At 37.7% G+C, this 23179-nt stretch overlaps 1 protein-coding gene across 3 annotated transcripts in view; it reads right to left on the reverse strand.

Moving 5' to 3' along the window:
* Positions 1–23179, reverse strand: part of SDK1 (sidekick cell adhesion molecule 1) — a 387985-nt gene that overhangs the window by 257788 nt on the left and 107018 nt on the right. For all 3 annotated transcript variants that reach the window (XM_065644569.1, XM_065644568.1, XM_065644570.1), the window contains exons 3-4: positions 19871–19977; positions 15822–15969 (exon numbers count right to left, since the gene is read on the reverse strand). In XM_065644569.1, the coding sequence (XP_065500641.1) occupies positions 15822–15969; positions 19871–19977 (255 nt within the window). The remainder of the gene's footprint in view (positions 1–15821; positions 15970–19870; positions 19978–23179) is intronic.

The following is a 23179-nucleotide window of genomic DNA, read 5'->3' on the forward strand; positions in this document are numbered from 1 at the left end:
ATTTCATATTGCATGATACAAGCTCATGTCGCTTGCACACTGTATTTCAAGGACAACTACAATAGACATGAGAAGTGGAGAACTGGTCCCTTTTCACCCAGCAGGATTTCAATGCAGAAAACATTAATGATGTGGGAAATTCCTGAGGAACACAGGGAGATGGGATATACGTCTTTCTGCTTCGGGTATGATTTTACAGAACTGTCTGAAATACATTCTAAAGTTCCCAACTCATCATTCAGTAAAGTGGAGTAAAATCTGTGAAACAAAAGGGTCAAAATTCTGTAGTTTCAATGGTTGTAGAAAAAGCTTCATCAAGGGCCACGTAAAAGCACAAAGCACGAGAAGCCTTAGAATAGCAACTCAGATCCTAGAGCAGCAGAGCAACACAATTTGAATTCCATGATACAAACCCAAGCAAGCAAATGTCTGAAAATCACCTACGAAAGGTAAAATACTGATTTATGCAGTAAATAATGCAGCTCTACAATCCATGAACTGCAAATGAGAAAAAAAAAAAGGGGGAAAGAAAGGCAAAAGGAGTAAAGGAAGGGAAAGAATTACATTTGGTATTAGGAAACTCTTCATATTTCTACTCTTCACGGCTTTGCTTTTCTAATCTGTACCATTTCATTGAAGTTGGCTTAAAGGACAATTATTTTCTCGCCTTTGTCTTAACTAAATTTGCATGCCTGACAACTTGAATGGGATTGCACCTGAGAAAAAATGTATTAGCCTTCACACATCTTATTACAATTTACGCTATTTTTTTCTTAATTTAAAATGGAAACGTATCAGGTCAATCTGCAACACAGATATCTTGGAATTAATGTTGCATATGCCAATTTAACAACTTTTTCATAAGTTTCATTGATCTGTGTTTGTGTCTGCAGAAAAAAAAAGAGAAAAGACGTAAAGGCCGTAGTAAAAAAAAAAATCCTTAGATCACAGAATACGGCATTATCGTAACAGGAAAAAAAACCCCCACAGTTACTAAAATGTTTAATGCTACAGAGGAAACCAGAGACTGCAAACAAGAAGCAGAAGTTTCTTAGGGATATTAAAGCTAAACATTTCAGGCAACGTTTTCAAATAGTTGCTTTCTCAGTTGTGTTTCACCGGCAGCAATAAGCCCAGGTACTGTAGTTTCAAGAATCATCATGTCTAATGGATCAGAGGAAAACCTACATAATAAGCAGCTTAAAATAACTGTGGTTACTGCTTTCTCTCCAAGCACCCGCCATCTTAGAGTTGGACTCAAGGGAAGGTTTTTTTACCTGCTACAGCCCTGGTCCAGCAGGAACAAAACCAAAAACCAAACCAACAAAAATGCAGCTAGAGCAACACGCCCCCTTGCCAAGTCTATCTTATTAGCTGAATTTGCATACATAGAAAAAAAAGCTCAGGCAGAAACAAATCAGTAAATGACACTCTAAAGGATTAAAGTAGGGCAAATTTACCATTTTTCGTTGCTACGGTGCCAACTGAGCCATTCAGCTACTCTGCCCAGGACTGACGTCCCCTAATGACACGGCCATTCAACTCATTCCTTTGGCGTTTTTTAAGGACTGGAATTACACCGACAGTCATACAAACCTTTTTGATTCCACCAGGCTTCGAAAGATTTGTTAGAAAATAACATCCGCAGATAAGAACCGATCAGCAGGGTCCTTTATCACACTTAGAATACATTATCAGGTAAATTTTCTATTTAATCCACACTTGCGTGGGTTCTCCCTATCCATTTATCTAATTCCATAGTATTTGTTCTAAATATAGAACACTTATGCCTATTCTAAATAAGTATTTCTAGTTCGTATCTAACACTAGATCCATGTATGATTTCGTTTTTCTTCTGCTACATTTTAAAGCTTTTGCACTGTCCAATGCCTTGCAATGGAGTCAGCTATTAGTTAGGTCCAAAATTTCTCCTTCATCTGAGCCACCAGTCCGTAATTCGTACAGAGAAAACATCTTTTCAGGCAATCAGTGGCACACCAGTGAAGACTATACCGGCTTGTGATTCTCAGTCCATTTTTACTGAACAGTCGAAACACAGGAAAGTAGGTCAACATCATCCCCCTCCAAGGTTTAGCTGTAAGTTCCAAGTGGAAGCTCAAACACCAGATCAAAGCCACACCTGAACCATTGCAGCTCCACGATCCCTCTAGGATGCGCTTCCTTATGAAAAACTCTCTTTAGTTCCATAGGAGCTGCACAAATGAAACAGGAACGTTTCCTTGTTGTTGTACTTTACAGCTCCTTGAAACACGCTGTTATTCTCTCCGAAGACTGTAATTGAAAGTTGCAAGTTCTAAAAACTGATTTATTCTTGCTGAAGGACTATTTAAAATGATCTGAACTAACTGAAATTTAAAGCTTTAAAACCACATCAACGGTTCTACCCTCAACATTTATCTAAAAGAGGTTTCGAACCGAGCAATATGATATAATTCAGAAATGAATTCAACAGTTGTTCTTACTCCCTCAGAGAGCAGTTATTGCCTGTCATGTAATTAAGTGAATATACCAGTGACAGAATACACAAAACAGCAGGGAGCACAGGAAAATTCTGAAGCTTCTTGTAGTCCATGCGCCTTTCGGCTCACCACAGTGAGAAAAACCTGTCTAATGTATTAGAAAGAGAATTAAGAGACATGATCAGAAAAACAAGAAATTGCCAAGGAAACGCTCTATCAGTATATTTCATACTGGGTGTGAATCAATCTAGATTATGCTCAGTGAATTTTATGACACGTTACAAAGCATACTGTAACGCTTTATCTCACATAAACATTTATTTAAAATCGATAAAAGTCAACTAAAAATAATAATACACCTTGACCAGCTATGTTGAACAAACAAAAGATGCTTCTGTAGCTTCAATCCACACTGAAGACTGTAGTATCAAGAATTCATCTACTCTATTCAAACCAGCCTAATGTGTATATGCAACTGTAAACACCACTGACATTTTCTTGCCTCCAATTATGAGACCCTCTATGATAAAGAAAAGGAAATAGGAGGTTCTTATCTCTAGAAAGGAACAAAGTGAATAGGAAGGTTTGGATCGCTGAATTTTGCTTCTGAAACAGAAGTCCTCATATGTTGTCATGCCAAATATCCAGATTCCTCAAAACGAGACATGTTTAACGGTGCGACTACTTAGCCAGGAGTCTTTCCCATGAGATACAGAGCTGGCTTAGCACACCGTATTTTGGACACCATAGCAGTCAGTCATGCTTCCAAGAATATTTATGAGCCTTTCTCATCTCCGCTGTCACTGCGCTGGTGACAGAGTATTCTCTTCTTAAGCAATGCCATCGGAGATCACTGTCTGTTCAGAATAAAACTGCTAATATGTGTTAGGCTGAAACATGTTAGCCAAAAATATTTTAATCTATAATTTTTTGAAAACACCTTATACAACAAAATCTTTCCTAAAAAAAAAAGTCTTTTTCACACATTTGGGTATTGTTTCATTAAGTTTCAGAAGATACCCAATACTCAATCTACTCACATAATATTGTTCTGCATTTCTCTTTTCTTCATACATGATAGAGGCATGCGAGGCCGTAATGCAGACTGCTTTGAGGAGGAAAGCTGATCCTCAGGGAAGCATCACCACAACCTGTGTGGGAAGAGGCTGCTGCCTTACACAGCGAGCGTGGACATGTATATCACGTTACTGGCCTGTATTGAGCCCACGAAAATCGTGAAGGATGTACTAAGCAGTCCAGATGTCACACTGGTGGACTCCTGGCAGAAATGCTTCTCTGAGCACCAAGTGATCTCTAACCAAGATTCATGAGCACTATGGAAAACAGTTCCTGAAAGGAACAAAGGGTGGGAAGGGGCGAAAAGAGATTTAAAGTCACGGCAAATCAATTTATCACGATGACTGACATCCAGGTTTGAATGACAGCACTGCTACATTGGCGCTGCCCTGGTCCATTCCTTTCTGGCCGTTCCATCTGTTTCAACTCCTTAAACACAGGACAGGTTTCTTCCTATAGTGGAGGACAGTGTTGGAACAAGACGGGGGCTCAGTACAGCTGAGAACCAGCTGCAGGTTTTTCTCACTGTCTCCCACTTCAGGGAGACTTCACAGGACGTATTTCTTCCATGGTGATTTTGCTCTGGCATTATTTACTCTCATATTCTGTACATAAATTTATTGACTGTTTTTTTAATCTAGCATGGAAAATTCTGAAGAAGTTTCACAAAAAATGCCTTCAGATGCTCTGACTAAAAATGAAATCCCAGCATAAAAGTTAACATGTGAGCAAAGTTAATAACACGCTAACTGCTTTTCAAGAACAGAAGCAATTCTTCATGGTCGTGCCGGGGGAGATAAGAACAGCCACAGAACCCTAAACTCTGACACCAACTTAATTGGGCAGCCAAAGTTATTGATACTCTCTGCATGTAGCCATGTCCTACTGCTGAGGTGTCTGGAAACAAGAATATATTTTGAATAAACATATGGTTTATGACAGAAATTAAGCTGCTGTTGTATCACCTGTGATGAATTCCACTGTTCAGAATCCAGAATTAACGAGCAAGTTTTGGTCCTGTGACTCTTCCTGCTCCGTTCAGTGCTGCAATGATCCACACGTGAGCACATTTTTCTGGAAGCTTCCAATTACCCTGGAAATTTTTCTCGGGGATTTTTTGTACCATTGACTAAAGATAATCACAAAAAGAAAAATATGGCTACTAATTGTTGAAGTTGTAAGGGAATATATTGAGATGATTATCAACTTAATGAAGCTGGCATTGAAATACATTTTCCTGATCTGCTTACTCTGTGTACTGTGCCTTCTAACTGAATAATATGCTCTGTTTTTACTCAGCCTCAGTAAATAACAGACTGATCTCTCTTGTTTGCAATGACAGCAAACACAGTTCCAGGAAAATAATAATAAAACAAGCAATGCAAGTATCAACCATTTCAGCCCCAGTGAAAATAAGCTTTATAGAGAAATGCTTTTTTTCAGCATCCTTAGACTCGATGCCAATTCGTAATTACTAATCTAATTCTGAACTATTTACTAATTAAAAATAACACGGGGTGAAAGTTTCACGTGAATGTCTTTTTTTCAAGTGCAAATCCACACAGATTGATTTACGAAGCTGAGCTGACTCAGTAGCCCTGGGTTCTTCACTCGCCCAGGACTCGGCCAAAGAACACACCTTGTTGCTCTCGTGGGTCACGATTGTGATTTCCCCACCTGAGCATCCAACAGTCTCTGCCCTGTGTACCTTCTCCTCCGCTTTGAGACTCGCATAGCACCGGGTGAAATCATCTATGAGAGTTAAAACATCAAAGTACAAAGAGCTCCTCAAGTGTGACTATATAAAGGAGCAGGGAACTGTTGGAAAAGAAAGTAAATGTCAAAGGGAAAGGGTGCACCTTCAAAGCTCACCTAATGCACTACACTTCAAAATGTAAATTTAAAAAACTTATTAAAATACTTGATTTTTACATGAGCATTTATAAAGCACAAGTTCGCAGTCCTTTTCATAATTCTGGTAAATCCCTTTTACAGTTGAATAAAACAGGATATTCAACATTCGCATGGGAAGAAAGACCCAATGGACTTTTTTTTTTTTTTTTTTTAAGGTCTACGTGTGAGTAAAAAATGCAACCTGTTGAAAAGTACTCTGATGTTACACAAAGGAAGATTGTATTATTATGTCCTTTCAGACGCATAAATAAAATATTAGGGAATTTAAAAAAATAAACTATTAGCAAATCACCTGGCATCTAGCTGGGTACCTTAGACCTGTTGTTATAGTGTTTGACCATTTGACATCATCTATATGCTCTTTATATAACTCAGGTTATATATAAAATTACATATCTTTGCTTCTGGTGTAAAACAATTTGTCTGTGCTATCAAATATAAATCTATTAAAAGAACAAAAAAGCACTGTAGTTTATGAACTTGCAATATTTTACCAGAGAAACGATTAAAATTCACACCTACCAGTAGCAGAATGTATTAGAACAGATTAAGTGCACGTCCCATTGGGTGCAGGAGGCTTCAGAGCAGATGACAGCAGTCTCAGAGATCCCCTCATTCATTACTATCCCCCACTGACAAAAACAGCTCTAACACGCGTTCCTCAATCAGAAATTTTCCTACTGACGAAATAATTCTGCTGAAATAATTTAACACACCAGGAATGATATTCAGATTCTTTATGCATGCAGTACTACTTCTATAGGCTTCATAAGTAAGGTGTATTTTACACACCCGTTTTTCCACTTTGTGCTTGGTATTTTTTTCCATTCTGGAATTGTTTCCTGAATACAAGTGGCTTCCGAAGAGACAAGAGGATGACAACTGAAATTTTACCTTTATGAACCTTGATTAGGGAACCTTCAGCACCAAAACCTTTTTTATTTAGTGAAATTAACACTGACAGCTATGGATTAGAAGCTATCAGGCATTAAAACATTAAACTGCCACTTCTCTTTATTTCACTTAAACAAGAAGATTTTGTTAAATCTCTGTTTTTATTAAATTCTCAGTGACATATAAGCTTATTTCTTGTATGGGAATTTTTAGATCATCAACATACAATAAAAGTCTATTTACAAAGTCTCTTCAAACTACTTCCACTTTGCTGCTAAAAGGTTTCTTAAAAAAAAATTAATTTACTCTTCAGATAATGCTGTTGAAATAATAGCTGGGTCCAGTCAATACCAGATCTAGGACCCAGCAAAGCGGCTACACAATATTCTCTGCTCACACTCTCGTGCTGTTCACCCTTGGTCATTACTTATCAGGTATTTATCATCCTCCTCACTGCAGCGTGTTTTTAATTCCATGTATGTATGCGGACAAATCCATCTCTTAAAACATAGCTTTAGAAAGTGGGGTTTGTGGCAAATATTGCAACAGTGAACTACACGATCCAAGAGCGGGTCTGTGAAAGCACAGGCTACATAAAGAAGCAAGAACTGAGAGGACATTTTTCAACTATTTTTTAATTACATTTCTAGTTTAAAAAATAGTAAGGACACTTGGTAGAAACATCCAATATTGACTACATATTTTGGAAATTGTTGACATTTTCTCTCTGCTTGATCATAACATTTCCGCTAAGTTGTGAAAAACATGAACAAAAATACAAATTAAAATGAAATGCACATAAAATTTTCGAAGTGTATTAGGAGGTTGTTGCTGCAATATCTGTTGGATAAACAAAAAATGGAGCTTCTAACAGCCATTGAAATGTATGAGTATCCCAATAAACTCTGTTTCTTGTTGCTGCTAAGGCTGGTTTCAGTTCCCATGGAAACAGATTATGGATTGCCAAAAATGAGATTTGATGTTTTAAAATAATCAGTGATTTTAACTAGTGATTATTATGAAAGTATCGCACTCTTCTTCCAGAGAAGAGGTATTACGCTGGGAGTAGGAAAAGAACACATGGCAGCTGGCAGACAGCAATGGAGTTGTTAAAATCCTTGCAAATGTTATTGGTTGCTGGATGACAACAGCACATGTAGTTTCCTGAAAAATCACTGAGCAAAATCTAGCAAAACTCTATTTTTAAAAGTGAATAGCCTTCAAGGTTTTAGAGAAAAAAAAAAAAAACCAAACCACAAAACAAAACCAAAAAAAACCAAAACCAAACAAACACAAACAAACAAAAACCCCACAAAACCAAACAAACCATAAAATGTTGTACAGATCTTAGCTTCAATGCTCTCAAGTGCTTTTTGAGAAGTCAAGTAGACAGGAACATACAAGCTAGAAATTGCTAGGTATTTCTTCTCCTGCTTTTGGAGCTATTAATTTATTTGTCAATGACACATTAGGTTCCAATCCTACAAATAAGCCACTACGGACAAAGACAAAATGTTGGTGATGTTCAGTTTTCCAGCGACGAGAGGGTAGGTGCAGAGGGGACAGGTGTCTGGGAGGGATTGGTGGCAATACGGGGGTTGTGGTGGGCGTTTGGATCGAGAGGATCAGTAAGATTTGGGGGGAAGAAATTCCAGAAGCGTGAGGCAGCTCACGAGACGGACACGGGCCCTGCCCTGATGTTTGGTTTCGTTCCTGTGGGGTTTCCCAACGAGATGGCAGCACACGCGTGGGCCGTGCTCTCGGGACGCTGGTGCTCCCTCTGCTGCGGGAGTGAACACCGGAGACCATCACTGCAGAGCAGCCTTCCCAGCTCCTCCTCATCCACCTGCCCTCCCTTCTCCTACGATTTGCCACCGTGCCCCCAGGCCATGCCAGATTCTGAGTTCCTCTCTCTGTCTTTTCGTTCCCTCACCAGGGTTGAACACCACAATCCATCTCTCCCCCAGCATCCACAGACTTCACACGTGCACCTCTGTCACCCCAGCCATGGTCTTCTTCATTTCTTCTTCATTTCTGTGCTGACAGCACAGATCAGGTGGAAGAGGAGAAGCACAGACTTCCTCCAGCATTGCCCTTTCTTTCCTTGCCCCTTGCCGCTGCTACGATGAAAACCCGGCTGATCTGTTCTACTCTTTCCCTCTAAACTGTCACTAGGGTGGGGAAAAGCAAAGAGAATAAAGCTGAGCGAGCAAGTGATGACTGTGGTCACCCCAGCAAACAGATGCCTTGTTGGCATCTTGAATTGGTCCTGACATGTGAGACAACAGATTTATGCAATATATAAAAATAGCCAGAGGCATATTTATCAAGAAATAAAAGGTAGTGCTAACAAGCAGCAGACAAATAGATTGCATATGAATATTGGCAGAGTTTGACTGTTTTTTTTCTCACTTCTAATTGCAAGACGCCTTTACAAAGTTTCACCAAAGCCAAATATCATCCCTCTCTCATACAGATCAGACAGACCCATGAAACCTCAGACAGGGCATTTACAATTTATTTAAATTCTTTTGGAATCTGTTAGACGAAGGCCAAACACGGAACAGCTAAAGATTCCACTCACAACTAAGGATCAGAGATAAGCCACAGGCAGGCTGCCAGCTTCTTCCTTTCTCCGCAGCATTAATTAATGTAAGGTCTGTTCCACATTCCCTTCCATGTACCAAATTCTTTAAATTCAAGTCGAATACTGTTAACAAAGTAGATCTGATGCAAATCAACCACAAAAGCCACAATGCATCCCCAGAGTGCAAAGCTCTATGGTTTTTTTTCTTCCTGAATCACACAACAGTTTTCTACATGAAAGTAAAACGGCCCAAATGATATGCTTTAAAAATTATTCTACGTAAATCTGTACTATGAAATTACAAACTTATGTCTTCACACCTTTGTACATCATATAAAAAAAATCACTAGAATCACGAAGATAGATAACATTTGTCTGTGTCCGCATGGAAAGAAAATTAATAATCCTTTGTAGTATACCACCAGAAGTACTGACAAATACATTTTACTTCAGTCAGTTTTGATAAATAAAAGTTAATTGGTAAACATAAGACATTACCTTCTGCTATATTTGATAAGTCACAAGGCATTTTACATCTATTTCCTTAAAAACACAGATATGTGAGAGGGCATAAGAGATAAATGCTTCCCAGGGACTCGTGAACAATTGCCACTTTTTAAGTATAAAGCAATACTTTTCTTTTGCATATTTGCTCTTAAGCATGACTGCAACACTTTAAATAGTCTTATCTTGGCTGCATATTAAAACATTTCCATTTGTAGACAGAGTTGTTCAAGGATGGACAGAAAAAAGTTTTCTCACAAAACCACATTAATTGTTAAAGGATTATATTTGTGATTTTTTCCTAACATCATAATTAGTTCTGATGAGGAAATGCAGCAGATGCAAGAAGTAAGCCCCAAAGTACAATGACAATGAGTCTTCATATTTATCCACCTTTACATTGGATAAGATTTACAAAAAAAAGGGTGTATAATTCACTTTCAAAGAGTAACACTATTAACACTTCTTTTGTAGTCCATATTTTCCCTCTCAAGGTATATTTGTCCCCAGAAAGCAACAAACTCATAAATCAACTTCCACTGCAAGCTGGGACAACTAAATCATACTTAGAGGAAAAATGTTTCCTTCTAGTGACACTTCCATTCCCTTCGTTTTATAAATTCCGAATCTATGATTAATAAACGTAGTGGGACATTAAAGGATTTTGTTCTTTACGTGTGATCATCATAGGAAAGCCAGCATCCAACAGGCAGATTTTTCTCTCAGACAGCGATCTGTAAAGTTTTATCAAAATTTGCAGCTGTTGAAGATTGTGCAGAAAGGTTCTGTGAGCAGCTGAGGCCCATTAAAAACCAATAGCAGTTCCAAGCATCTACTCTTTTTCTAGCAAAAAATATGGATTTTCACATTGCTAGCATCATGGCAGCAACTTCACCCGGCTTCTGAAAAAATAGATATATTAAAAAAAACCCTTCGTGATTTGTAGTCCAAATTCATAAAGAAACATATTGGTCAAATCCCAAAATGTGCCTCCCATCTCATCAGTCAGAGTCTCTCTTGGGAGGAATCCACCTCCAAACGAGCCTTGCTAAAAGGCATGTTCTTTGACAGCAATCTTTTTTCTGCTGTCCCTCTCCCAGCCCATGACGGGCTGTGTTGCTCCTACGCATCCTGCATCCCACCCCAGATCTGACCTGGTGCTCTTCTCCATCCCCTCATCTCACCAACACACGAGATTGCACCCTCAAAGTTAAGAGGTCTGAATTAATTAATTGTCGAAACATATGCTTAAAACATGTGGCAAACAAATCACGAGCAGAAAGAAAAACAGTGAGGTTGAATCTAGACAAGTCAAACAGCTTTAGAAAATAATCCTGGGATTTGCTTACCCCGAGGTGTTAACGTTTTCCTCTGCTGAGCACAGACAATAATAGTCAGAAGAGTCCACTGGCAGCACCAGGACTGCTCCAGCTGATACGTGAAGATGTGAGAGGAGATTTCCCTACAGTCTTTCATATGCATGTGGGCCTTGGGGATAACAGCAGCATTTTATGTAAGATGATTCCCAGTGCTGCTTGTTCCTTTCAAATCAATTACTCAATGCAGAAGAGTTTGGTTAAATAAATGAATAACAGGGTACTAATGAATTTCAGTTGAAGGAAATAATTTAATTCTACAAAATAGTATTTTATTTTTTTTTCCAGGTACTGACTTAAAAATTAATGTGGAGCCTGTAAAAAAGTACAGCCAGATAAAAACAGCTTATAGGTTTTTTTGTCATGTCTCTTACTGCTGAGAGATGTCACTCCACTTCAGAATATCAGCAGACTTAAGAGATACGCAAACTTTTTTTTTAAAAGTATGGCTCAGCTAATACACTGCAGAGTTAAGTCTCTGAATTTATTGTTCACTAATGCTAATCATCACAATTTTAATTAAAGTATTATCCGGTGTATGCAAAAAGTAATTATGTGCAACTAACGTAAGTTGTATGACAGGCTAGTGTTTGTAGAAAAATGCATTACTGTCACTAGGACTGCTCATATAAAATGAAGCGGTGTTTGTTTTCAGGTGAAAAATGTACACATGGCACATTAAGTGAGCTGCTATCACCAATGCAAAACCTAATCTAATACTAATATCAGCCTAAAAAAATCTGATGTATTATTCCTAGTTATTTTTTTCCTCATATTTTAAAGCCTATTTAGCTATAGCTACTTGGTTTTTTTAAACTGTCATTAATATACTCAAAATTTTACCTTAACAAATGGCTAGTAAATCTGCACCAGCTTTGTTTATTTGCAAGGTATTACGAGTGTTCAAAACCACAGCAAGTCATATTTGACAGCTGCTTCTGCCTAACATATTTTTATTCCACAATCTGTCAGCACATTCAGTCTCTATAAGAGTTAGTAATGACCACACACATTCAAATGCATAACACATTGTTCCTACTGGAAAAAACAGATATTAAACTCGTGCATACCTAAAGGCAACGCAATTCATCTTCCCTGTCTAGTGGGATGAAGCGCATTTGTAAAATGTTTTGGTTGATTAACAGTTAACTAAGTGACAAAATGTCCACCCAGTTGAAAGGGACGCCCCAGAAGTGCCTTTATATGCCAAAAATGAACTTTCCTGGTTTGTGTCAGACATAATCCCACTAACAAAAGACATGAGTTAATATTCATCTAACTGCACCTTACTAGGGGAAAAAAATAGTCTCACAGCAAGAAAGTTAATGAAGACAGTAATAATGTCTTCACGGTACAAGTTTTTTTCTTAAAGAAGAAATCAACAATACATGAATTGATGTCTAGAGTGAACCTTTTCAGCAAAAAAGTCCCTCACTTAAAAAAAGGTAAAAACAATCCTCTAGGAGTATTGAGAACTTAATTCCTCAATACCAAATCTGAAAGGCCATCGCAGACCTTGACGGCGCTACTGCCCTTTGTGCCTCTCCAGGCCTGTACGAGCCTCGTGTAAAGCAAGTTCAACGGGCTCTGGTTTGAGATCTGATGAAGGACGCCCAGGCAAGGCTGGCTGAAGGCTTGACATCTCGGAGCAGCAATTTCTTTTGATGCAGTTACCGTTAGAGAGGCTATTGTTTTCGGTAAGATGTGATGGGAAACAGGCAAAATCATCCCATCAGTCAAGACGCTGGATAATAGCGCAGCTGTAATTCCACGTTAGTCTACTGGTGCGTTTGGAGAACAGTGACCTGTCCAGGTGTAACATGAAGTCTTTTACAAAACTTCTTGGGAAATTTTCAAGTAAGATAGTAATAAAAAACATCTCAAACCCTAATTCCTCTCCTTGCTCATTTTCTTCTCTTGCTGTTGACCTTTTGGTCTTCTCCCTGATTGTCCACTTCATACTTTTCTAGCACGTACACAGCTGCTTTTTGATGATCTAGAAAAACCCCTTTAAAATACCAGGCTGAGGCTCTGGTGACAGATAATGCACAAAAGCCAAAATGAATATGCATGCACACTGCACTAAGCTGGCGGGGGGACGGTGGAGAAAACTTCAGGACTTAAATTTTTAAACACACGCCATCATGTTGCGCCAGCTCTGCTGCAGATTTGTTAGTTGCCTTAAGTCATAAACTATAACAACAGCCCCATGGGTATATGCAGGCCATTTGCTTCACACTCATATATTATACAGGAGTTTGTTGACTTTACATGCCCGCTCATTTAGGAGGAACTTGTCATGCTATTCTTGTTTTTATCCGGGGGCTTTAACAAAATATTATGGCACCAAGACCACTAAAATGGGAATACGTAGTTATCTGCTTCAAAATTCCATCATGACTTACACTACCAGGTAAATTAAACAGAATATGCAGTTTGAAAGAAAATTGCTCATGTTGCAAAGAAAACTTTCTCCCAGAAAATTTAACAGCCAAGCACACTCACAGAGCAGGATTACCGTTCTGCCAAAAAGGTGAAACCTAAGAGAAAGATATCAGCATTTACTACTTTAAACCTGCTCGCTAAGCCCCACTGCAGAGCAAATTAAATGACGTAAGAGTTAACTTGATGAACTATTTAATTGAATAGTTTTCTTAAAAGTTGCTATAGATAAAATACTGGGCAATGCCAACTCGATCTGTATTCAGTGGGCACCGATGAGAAATTACTGTGTACCAGAACCGCTACTCCTGTCCACGTTTTTAGCATTCCGTATTTTCTCAGTCTGCATTCGCTGCAGCGATGTCACTCTTAGAAATCATTATTATAGCTGACGGACCAGCTGATTGATTTGGCCAAATCATTGCAACCTTGTTTAAGAGGATTAAAAAAGCTTTATACTGATCTAACAATATAAGGTAATTTTAATCATTTTGAAGAACATCCACACAAGGTGGTTGTATAAGTTTAACTGATCAGTTTAGCAGGTGATCCAGTTAGATTGATGCACCTTTGCGTACAGAAAATGTGATGTTAAATGCACAGCCTGCTCCACAGACAAGAATCAGAGTTCCCATAAGAGTTTTTTGCATTTTTCACAGTTTTTTATGCATCCTCTCCGTGTCTCAATTTCCATGTATTTTTAGGGCTGCCATATTTATTTCCAGAATCTCACAGCAATATGTGAGTGGATGCTATATGGTTTTTCCAATACTTTGAGGGAGCAGCAGACCCACCGCGCATTGAGTTATCGATGCTTGGTATGTGTACCATAAATCTGTCACTTCCCAAACTTACCAGGCTTTCTATACAATCGATATCGAACTTCCAAGGAGGTTCACACTTTCAGCATGCGTATTTCTACTGCAAAAGTATTTGGAAATTCCTACGCAGCCCAGACAAATGTTCTCAGATTCCTTTTAGACAACATTTCTGACCAGGGAGATAAAATATACTGGAAACCTTGAGGTATAGTTGACCTCTAGTACAGCACAGAGTTTTACAGTTCTCCCATTTGTAAGCATTACCACAACGCTATGAATTCCAAATGACTTTATCGTAACAATCCCAAAAGGGTAAGAGTACGAGTAAAGCATAGCATATAAAAATTAGGATTTTATATTAATGAATACATGACACACATTTCTCTACTTGCAATTTTCCCAAACTGTAAGAGAACTCACGCAAATCTCACTTTCAGAGCCTGCACGTTGCCTGGGTCACTCTGTTCTGTTCTCCTGTAATAGTTCCCAAGAAACTGTCTGATACCTGGATAATAAGGTTTTCTCACCATCTGCAATTTTTTGATTTGTGTATTCTCAGCAATGACAAAAGAAAATTCGTAATGTGGCAGGAGCGGAGGAAGTAGTTTCTTAATGGTTAATAACTCAGGATTTGTCACTTAGCTCTCTTCAAGAGATTGCCCAGAAACCCATTGTTTCATCTTCCAGCTTGTTTCCCATCAAATTACTATTAAATTATTCATAAATTATTACATAGTCGCTTCACATCCCTGCAATACTAATTTTAACAGTTTCAAAGAGCCTGTAATACTAGCTTTCAGGTTTAAAAAATGCATATAAGCAGCAGTAAAATATACAGTATGGATTAATAAAATTAAAATCCAAGAAGAGTTTTCCCTTTCTAATATAAACTCTAAGGACTCATCACCCCTTCTGGAACTCAGTAATATCCCATTACCATCAATTGCTAGCACATCTAGCCCTTTGAACATATGAAAATATAATACACAGATAAAAATATCCACCAACACTCTTGGCATTTCAACGGCTTCCTAATAAATTAGACAAGGAAAAAAGATGTAATCTAAATTTTTTAATGTTATGGCTAACCCCTTCAGTCTCTAAATAAAACTGTGCAGGTAGAAACACAGGATGGCTTCATAACTGTTTCAGGAAAGGATAAATGAACACACCTTGAGATAATAAGTAATCAAAGTGCAAGTACTGTGCCATTAGTGGGTAAGCTGCTAATTAGCCAAAAAGAAATAAAACTGTCATTGTAGCCTCAAAAGATAAGGAAAAAATAAGAAATACTTGGAATTTTATTGTGAGGAAAATAGCATTAAGCACAACTCTATGTAAAAAAAAAAAACAGACTCATATATTAAAAAAGAAAAATCTCGGTATTCATTAAGTTAGTCCACTGAAGTAAACGTAATTGAGAGATGAGCATTTACTTTTCAAAAATGTATCATCAAAATGAATAGCGTGAAAGAAGTGCAGACATTCTGCATATCTAGTCCCTTGTGCTGCACCAGGACCATTAAAATCACATGAATTATTTTGTCAAACTGCTTAGGAAGATCAGAGATGGTCTTAAAATAGTCATTTATCTCAAACTTGGTAGGAACAAGGCTACTTTATTCTCTTTAAACCTTAATTAGCGTACTTAAAATGTAAGTTGTGTTATCAAATATAATTAATCATGTTTTAGGGTGGGGGTATTTTCAGTTTTAAATTGACTTACATTCTGCTGCTCGGTATAATCTTGTGCCCGTCTCTAAACCACGTCACCTGTGGTCTGGGATAGCTGAGTATGTGCAGGAAGTTTAGAACTGCAGCTTGTCCTTCAGTCACCGTTTTCCTCTGGTCCGCGTCCATGAAATTTCCCATGTCTGCAAAGAAAAAAGAGTTCTGGAAGTTCTTGTCTCTCGCCCCATTTCTTTTCAGAAGACAGAGCAATAGTTTACAATACTCATTGGCATTGCTACAATCAAGCAATATGACATTACAAATCACGAGACAGTTTTGATTAATATAGATTTGGGTGAGCATAAGGTATGTTCAGGTGCCTCAGTCAGCGGTTCTGCACGGCCTTGGTGGTCTTTGGAAATAAGGGAGTGTTTTTAACTGAAAGTGATATTTTAATGGAGGTTTCTTTGGTTTTCAGTAAATTCTTGCACAATAAAAAAGAAATTCCTCTGCAATGCAAAGGAATGCAAATGGTGCATACATTTTTTTCAGGTTTTTGGCCACCAATTTTTTTTTTTAATCCTTTTATCCATCGCTCCACCAATATGCAAGCAGCTCTATCACTCATAGTCAAGCCAACGTGCAGCCAGATCTGTGCAAGGAAGCCATTACACCCAGGTGGATATCGGAATAACAAGACTGTAGTCATTCTTCTGGCACTACGCCCCGATTTAAATAGTGCAACTAGATCACTGACATTTAAAAAGGCATCAGTAGTATTAAAGGTTTTAACCAAATTCAGTGAACATTTTCATTTTCTTTTGCCTTTTGTATCACATTCCTATCTATTCAAACAAACAGGGCTGTAGGTTCCTACTTATTCACCCTCCAAAGAACTTCGCCGCATTTTAACTTTAAACCAAGAAACTGACACACACAGAGAACTATCCTGGTTTATACAACCAAACTATTTTTCTTGGGTTTTTTTCTTTCTTATTTTTTTTAAAGGACCACAATGTTCTTTGCAAGTTCTCTGCTGCAGAGAGCAATGCAAAGGACACTAAAACATCCAAGACTATCAGGTCTGTGGATGGCAGGAGATGAGAAGAGACAGAACAAGAGCAGAAACTAAAAACACATCGTATTTTAAAGAAGCTTTAATCAACTTTGTGATTTTCAAGTTCTTTATTCAGACATAATCAGCATTGTACTTCCTCTGTTGCTCCGTATTTCTTACAACTGTAATCAGATCATCTACTTGAAAAGAAGTTTCAAACCGCGTAGGTGGATCTAATTAACTTCACTGTCATATGATTATTTTAGTCTTCACAATCCAGGAGTTTTTAAGCCCATTCTGTAATTAAGATCTACTCAGCAGTTCTCTCACAAATATCTGTTCCCATTCAGTTAAGGAACGTGTTACGTTGTGTTGAGAACTTTTTAAAAATTACTTAGCAAATTCCCTGCTACTTCAGAGATCTAGGACATGGAAAATACATCAGATCTTTCTCAGTGCATGTTGTAATTGTGACTTGCAATTTTGCACTAGAGATCTTGAGTTTGGGAAGCATCCTCTATCCTGCAGCACAAATAGTTCATTTCCCGTGAACCGTTCCCCATAACTCTTGATGACTGGCTAAGATAAATAATCCTTTGGAATGCTGCTTTCTGACATGTTTTCAAGAACAACCCAAAAGTAAAATATGGTCAAATATCAGGTACTTCATTGTATCCACACAGCTTAAGTCAATTAATTTAGATGGAAAATGTTAAAATACAGAAATCAACCATATAGTATCAGTAGCTACCCTGGGTAGAGGAGAAAGAGGATATTTAAAGCTTGTAGAGCACTTTAATCTGCAGGAATAAAGTGCAAGTCTGACTGACAAGTTTCACTATAGAGGCCATATATGTCACTACAGGTTCAAGACCATAGGTCTCCCAAGTCATACAATATCTGCTTTGCTTTGTCTCAATGTCTTTATCACAAAAAAAAAAAAAAAAAAAAGGAAATAAATAGACTGCTTAATTCAGACAGAGAAGTCTTGAGAGCGCTTTTCAGCCTCGTTCAGCAATGCAGAACCACAAATTAAATGGGGGAAAAATTAAAACCAAAGAAAAGCAAACAATTACACTTTTTTCTTTCTCAAGAACAACCAAACACAGACACACAAAAAAAAAAAGCCTGGAGAAACAAAACGCTTCCCAGCAAATCTTTCCCTCCCTCAAAAGGGAATACGGGTATCTTTTCAGGAGGCAAAATTCTTCCGCAGCCGTATCAAGGTAAAGCTTTTCTGTCCCTGCTCCTCACTGTCCTTCCCACAAGCAGCTCCTCAAGAATCACTCCCTCCTCTCGCCAGGGCAAGTGTCTGCACAGCTGTGCAGGGAATCAGACAGAGGGGAAAATCATTTTACAAACCCTACAAAATAATTGTTGTGCCTTTTTTTTAAAAAAAATTTTGGAGAAGTCTCCGAATCCACAGCTGTACAGACAAGTCTTCCCGCTGAGCCTAAAGGAAGAGTGTGCTACATGGTCATACTAGAACAGGAACAATTAGTGGAATGGAGGGGAAAATGGGTGCAAAGCTACCGAAACTTTGTCCCCTGAAACTTATACAGGCATCCAGGCTCATCTGGGGCTCACTGCTGCAGGACCAGAAGCATCTCAGCCTCATCCTCCCCTGCTCCAGCTTCTCCTTCTGGCCTCCTTGGAATCCCCCACCCCACTCAGCTACACTCGCTCGACCCACCTTCCACTAAACCCTCTGCGACCTGATACGATTCACTAAAACAGAAGAGGAATATTCAGAAAAGCACTTGCAAGGGTCTGACATGCATCAGAGCGAGCACAAGATCACGAAGAGGAGTAGCCAGGAGGGTCCTAAGAGCCAGCGGAAGGTGGGGAAGGAAAACCCCACGTTAGCAGCAGTTTATTTTTACATTAGCTCCCAGCATCTCTGAAACAATATCGCTGAGAGGTCAAACATCAAATAGCTGATATTACTGGCATGACAGATACAGTAACATAATTTACTGCAATACAGTAAAGCGGTGAACATGGTACCAAAACTTACACAGTATCACTCACAACTGTTTTTATTGTAAAACACAGGAAATTCCATGTTATTTCACTCATGACATAGTGAGTGACTTGAATCAGTTCCTTGGAATTGGGTTTCTAATAAATAACTCCATTTATCTAAATTCCACTTATCAAGTGACATTTACTACTACTGAATTTCCAGTTATTGAATCTGAGGAACAGAAATTTCATCCAAGTAACAGATTGCTTTCACGCAGTATAAAATAAAAAAACCCAAAGATTTGTAAGCATTTACTTTGAAAAAAGAATAAGGCCTCATTTTATTATTTCCAAACAAGTTATTTGGATTTATTTTCTATATGTTACCTGAAAAAAAAAAAAAAAGATAATGAAGAGTATATGATCATTTCTAACGTAGTTTTAAGTAGCACTAACTCCTGAGAAAATAAATTTAACATTTGCAAATGGAAGTCAGATATCAAATCAGAGGTCTACTCAAAACTTCCATATAGTCCAAACTAAAGGGGTACAAACATTGGAGGGTTTGGTTCAGAAAGGTTTTGAGAACAGACTTCAAGTTTTGTTAGCAAGGTTTTCGCTGTGAAGCAACTGCATATTTTGTATCGTAAGGATTATGATCTAAATCTTCACGTATGTATCTCCACCATATGGTTTTCTTTCAGATATCCTCTGCTGTTCTCTGGGATTTTTTGGGTTTTTTTGATTGACTATTTAGTGTTATATGGCCTTCCTTAATCCCTATGTATTCAGGGAAAGGTATGATAGTTTTCTCATGCTACGGCCGTCTCCAAATAATCTTGGTTTGATGGCCTTGAACAGCTCATGTCCAGCTCTAGAGACTTGAAGTAGCATCACTTTGAGCCATTTCCCATAGATAACTAGAGCGCAAAACTTCTTGTGATGCAGTAATTTTAAAATGTATTAAATACGATAACTAATAACTTTTCAGACTAGTAGGTGTTATTGGTGTGCTGGTTTTTTTACCCACAAAAAGAACTGGTTGGCTAATGAACCACAGAATAACTTCTATTCAAACATACACGCCACTTGAACTTCAGATCTTCTTTGCAGCAAAGCGCCCATCCTGTTCCGCACCACACACTGGTAAGAGCCAGCGTCCGACCTCCGCAAAGCTGGGATGACATACCTACAAAGACAAAGCGCAGGATTACAGTGAACTTCTTCCTGAAGGCAGATCGATGCTACTTTATCTGGCATTTCTTAGTTCTCTTCTAATAATTTACATGTCATCTCAAATGCTTATTGTGTTTCTTCTTACTGACAGCATTCTCTAATCTCTGGCCTTTGGCTACAATATTGTCTGTACTATATAAAAGGAAAAAAAAAAAGCATGAAATGCATAAAATATCTTTCAGTCTTAATATCTACATTTGATAAATTCTAATTAGTTCACAAACTGAAATATAGACCTAAATGTTTTCCTTTGTTTCATCTACTCTGATTTATAAGGCAAAGATACGTGGTAATTTGTCCAGAGGTGGTACCAGACAACTGCAATCTAAAGGGAGCCACTGGGAAGACTCTCAAGAAATATCAAAGCTCTCCAATGAAAAAAAGATGGTTAATACACTGTGCGACCACTGTAACTCAGAAGAATGCTGGAAAAGACACAGGGCACTGTACCTTGTATTTATTCTGCCCTTCACTAATCTTAAAGAGTCACTTAGCCCACTAATGCTCACCTTCCTCATTCAACTATATCTGATTACTCAACATGAAAATGAGCTGATAGGCACAGTTTTAATGTGAATAAAACGCATGAATAATATAGATAATCCTGCATTAAACAAACATTAATCAAAGCGTATATTCCCCCGGTCACCTTCTGGAGATATTATGGCAGGATTAATGAAAGTCTTTATGAAAAGATAAGGAAAAATAAAAATGCTGAATTTTTATCTTCAAAATTTAATTCCCCTAAAAGAAAGCATCTCTTCTCATACTCACACATACAACACACACCCACATACAGAGCTTAATATCTGAACAGGATCAGACAGCACAAAAACAAAGGAGGTAGAAGAAATCTAGTTGAAGAGATAAATGAAGACTATAATCACTGCATTATAATTACAATCAAACACACTATAGCAAATAGTTCGGACAACAACACAGAGTGAATTAAAACAGAGCCCAACACTGGGAAGATAAGGACGACTCAAAGCAGTGTCTGTTTGGGGGTAGTAAACCAGCACACAAATAGTTGCTGGCCAGTGTATAACTCTGAATTAGCCCCGTTGCCTCTTGCCTGATGAGTGTGCCATAGGAAATAGAGTGAGAAAATAGGTGAAAATACAAGGCCAAGGCATAGGGTAGAAATCAATACGATATAAGGCTTCCCTAGTGTTTTTTTACAAAATTATTTCCTTCTCTGCCAGCCAGATGATAGTTGCATAATATCATCACCAAAAAAAAAAAGAGTAAAGATTCTGAGAAATAAATATTGACAATTCATTTCTACAGTTCACTGAATAGTTTATAGCTTAACAAGCTTTTCTTCCTCCCATAAAGATTTAGTATTGTACTTGACTAACACTTATTCCTGTACTTGACTATTAAATAAAGCCAAAATTAAAGGCTTTTTTCTTTGGTATTCATCTGTGCTAAGACAGTAACGCAGAGTTAGTTTTTCTGCCACTAGGACAAAACAAATCAATTACATCAGAAATGTCCTACTTTGGTTTTGTTTTCTGACTTCTTAATGTTTCAGCAGGAGACATTCTTAAAAAGTTGCCTGAAGAAAATATTTTAAAAGTTTACAGTGAAAATCCCATTTACCTTGGAAATTCCAAGACAGCCCAAACCTATCAAGGAGATGACTTCTCACTGAACCAAGTGGTAACAGTGTGCAGGTAAGAAAGCAAAATTAGAATTAAATAACAAAAGTAAAAAAAAAAGGCTAGAACATATATTTACATTTTTGAGACTAACTTGAAAATTACAAACCTTGGCAAGAGATAGATATTCATGGAATTTCTAATACTGCTTTTTGTGCTATGCTTTCACCATTCTAATTTTCTGATATGCAAGAAGCAATACTAATAGTGCTTTCTAAATTCAAAGAAAGACTTTCTTTCACAGAATGAATTTATGGCAAAGGTTAATATAATTTTTTACAGTGGCAAGAAATAATTTTGCTTTAATTTTGCCTACACTCAACTTCAAAGATGGATGATCTTCCCATTGTATAGATGGCAGGAGGTCACTTAAGGTTTCTGGGGACATGTGCATGCACCTTAGAAACTCGGCCCAGACAGTTTCTGTTTCGAGGGGCACAGCCAACTAGAAAGTGGCTGTTTAGAAAGTTTCCATAGAAAGATGTGAAGTGAAAGGCATAAAAGAAAGCTTCACAGGAACTCTTAACACGCTTGTGACCTGCTCCATCACCAGGACTGCAATGGGTTAAAGGACGTAGGGGTATCAAACACCTAAGGAGAAATGCTAATTAATGCTTTCTTAAAGCTTTCCAACGTTTCATTCCTAATTTCAAATTTACACCCTCGTTTTAATTTTAAATGCTTTAAGAGTTAAAAGTGAACCTATAGGCTACAGAGTTTTAATAGCCATCATTGTGAAAACAAAAACATAAACTTACTTTATTAGATAGTCATATAACTTATAATCTATTCAAACGTTTTAACAATGGGCTTATTCATCAACTGATCTAACTTTTTGAATACCGAATAAAATAGTGTCCAATGTTAAAAACGCAACTATAATAATCAGATACTTTTAAGTAGTTTGGAAGGAAAGTGTACTGCTGCTTGGACATAACCTTAGTTTCTTAAATTCCAATAAATTAATATCTTCAGGTGACAAAAACAAATACGGACGATATACCTGGTCCAGAACTTAATTCAAAAGAAAACAAAGAAAAATGTTACTGCCTGAACTTTAAAGACTCTTAACTTTTAGACATAACCAAAATTGCTACCGCAGTCAGCAATATTGTTTTCATTACATGTATCTCAGATTGCAAAGAATTTATAAGGTTGTTTTATAAATTCTTAATACAAACTAGTGTATGCACAGTCACTATAAAAGCCAGGCTGTGCACATAATCAGCATCGTTATACAAAGAAAAGCTGTTCGTTCGGGGTCACCAATGTCAAAATGCAAAGACTCCAATTAGTTCTTTACTTACTTGGTGGGTTATAATAAGCGTTGAATATTTTCAGCCTGTTACAATATAGACATTACTTTAACTGAGACACACTAAGCAACATCAATTACCAAAAATCTTTGATTGATGATTCAAATTGCAGCAGAAGTCACTTACGCAGGAAAGATTCATGCATTTAAACAGAGTATTTACCCAAGAGAACTGC

Source organism: Caloenas nicobarica, chromosome 14 (assembly GCF_036013445.1).
Source record: "Caloenas nicobarica isolate bCalNic1 chromosome 14, bCalNic1.hap1, whole genome shotgun sequence".
Classification (NCBI taxonomy): domain Eukaryota; kingdom Metazoa; phylum Chordata; class Aves; order Columbiformes; family Columbidae; genus Caloenas; species Caloenas nicobarica.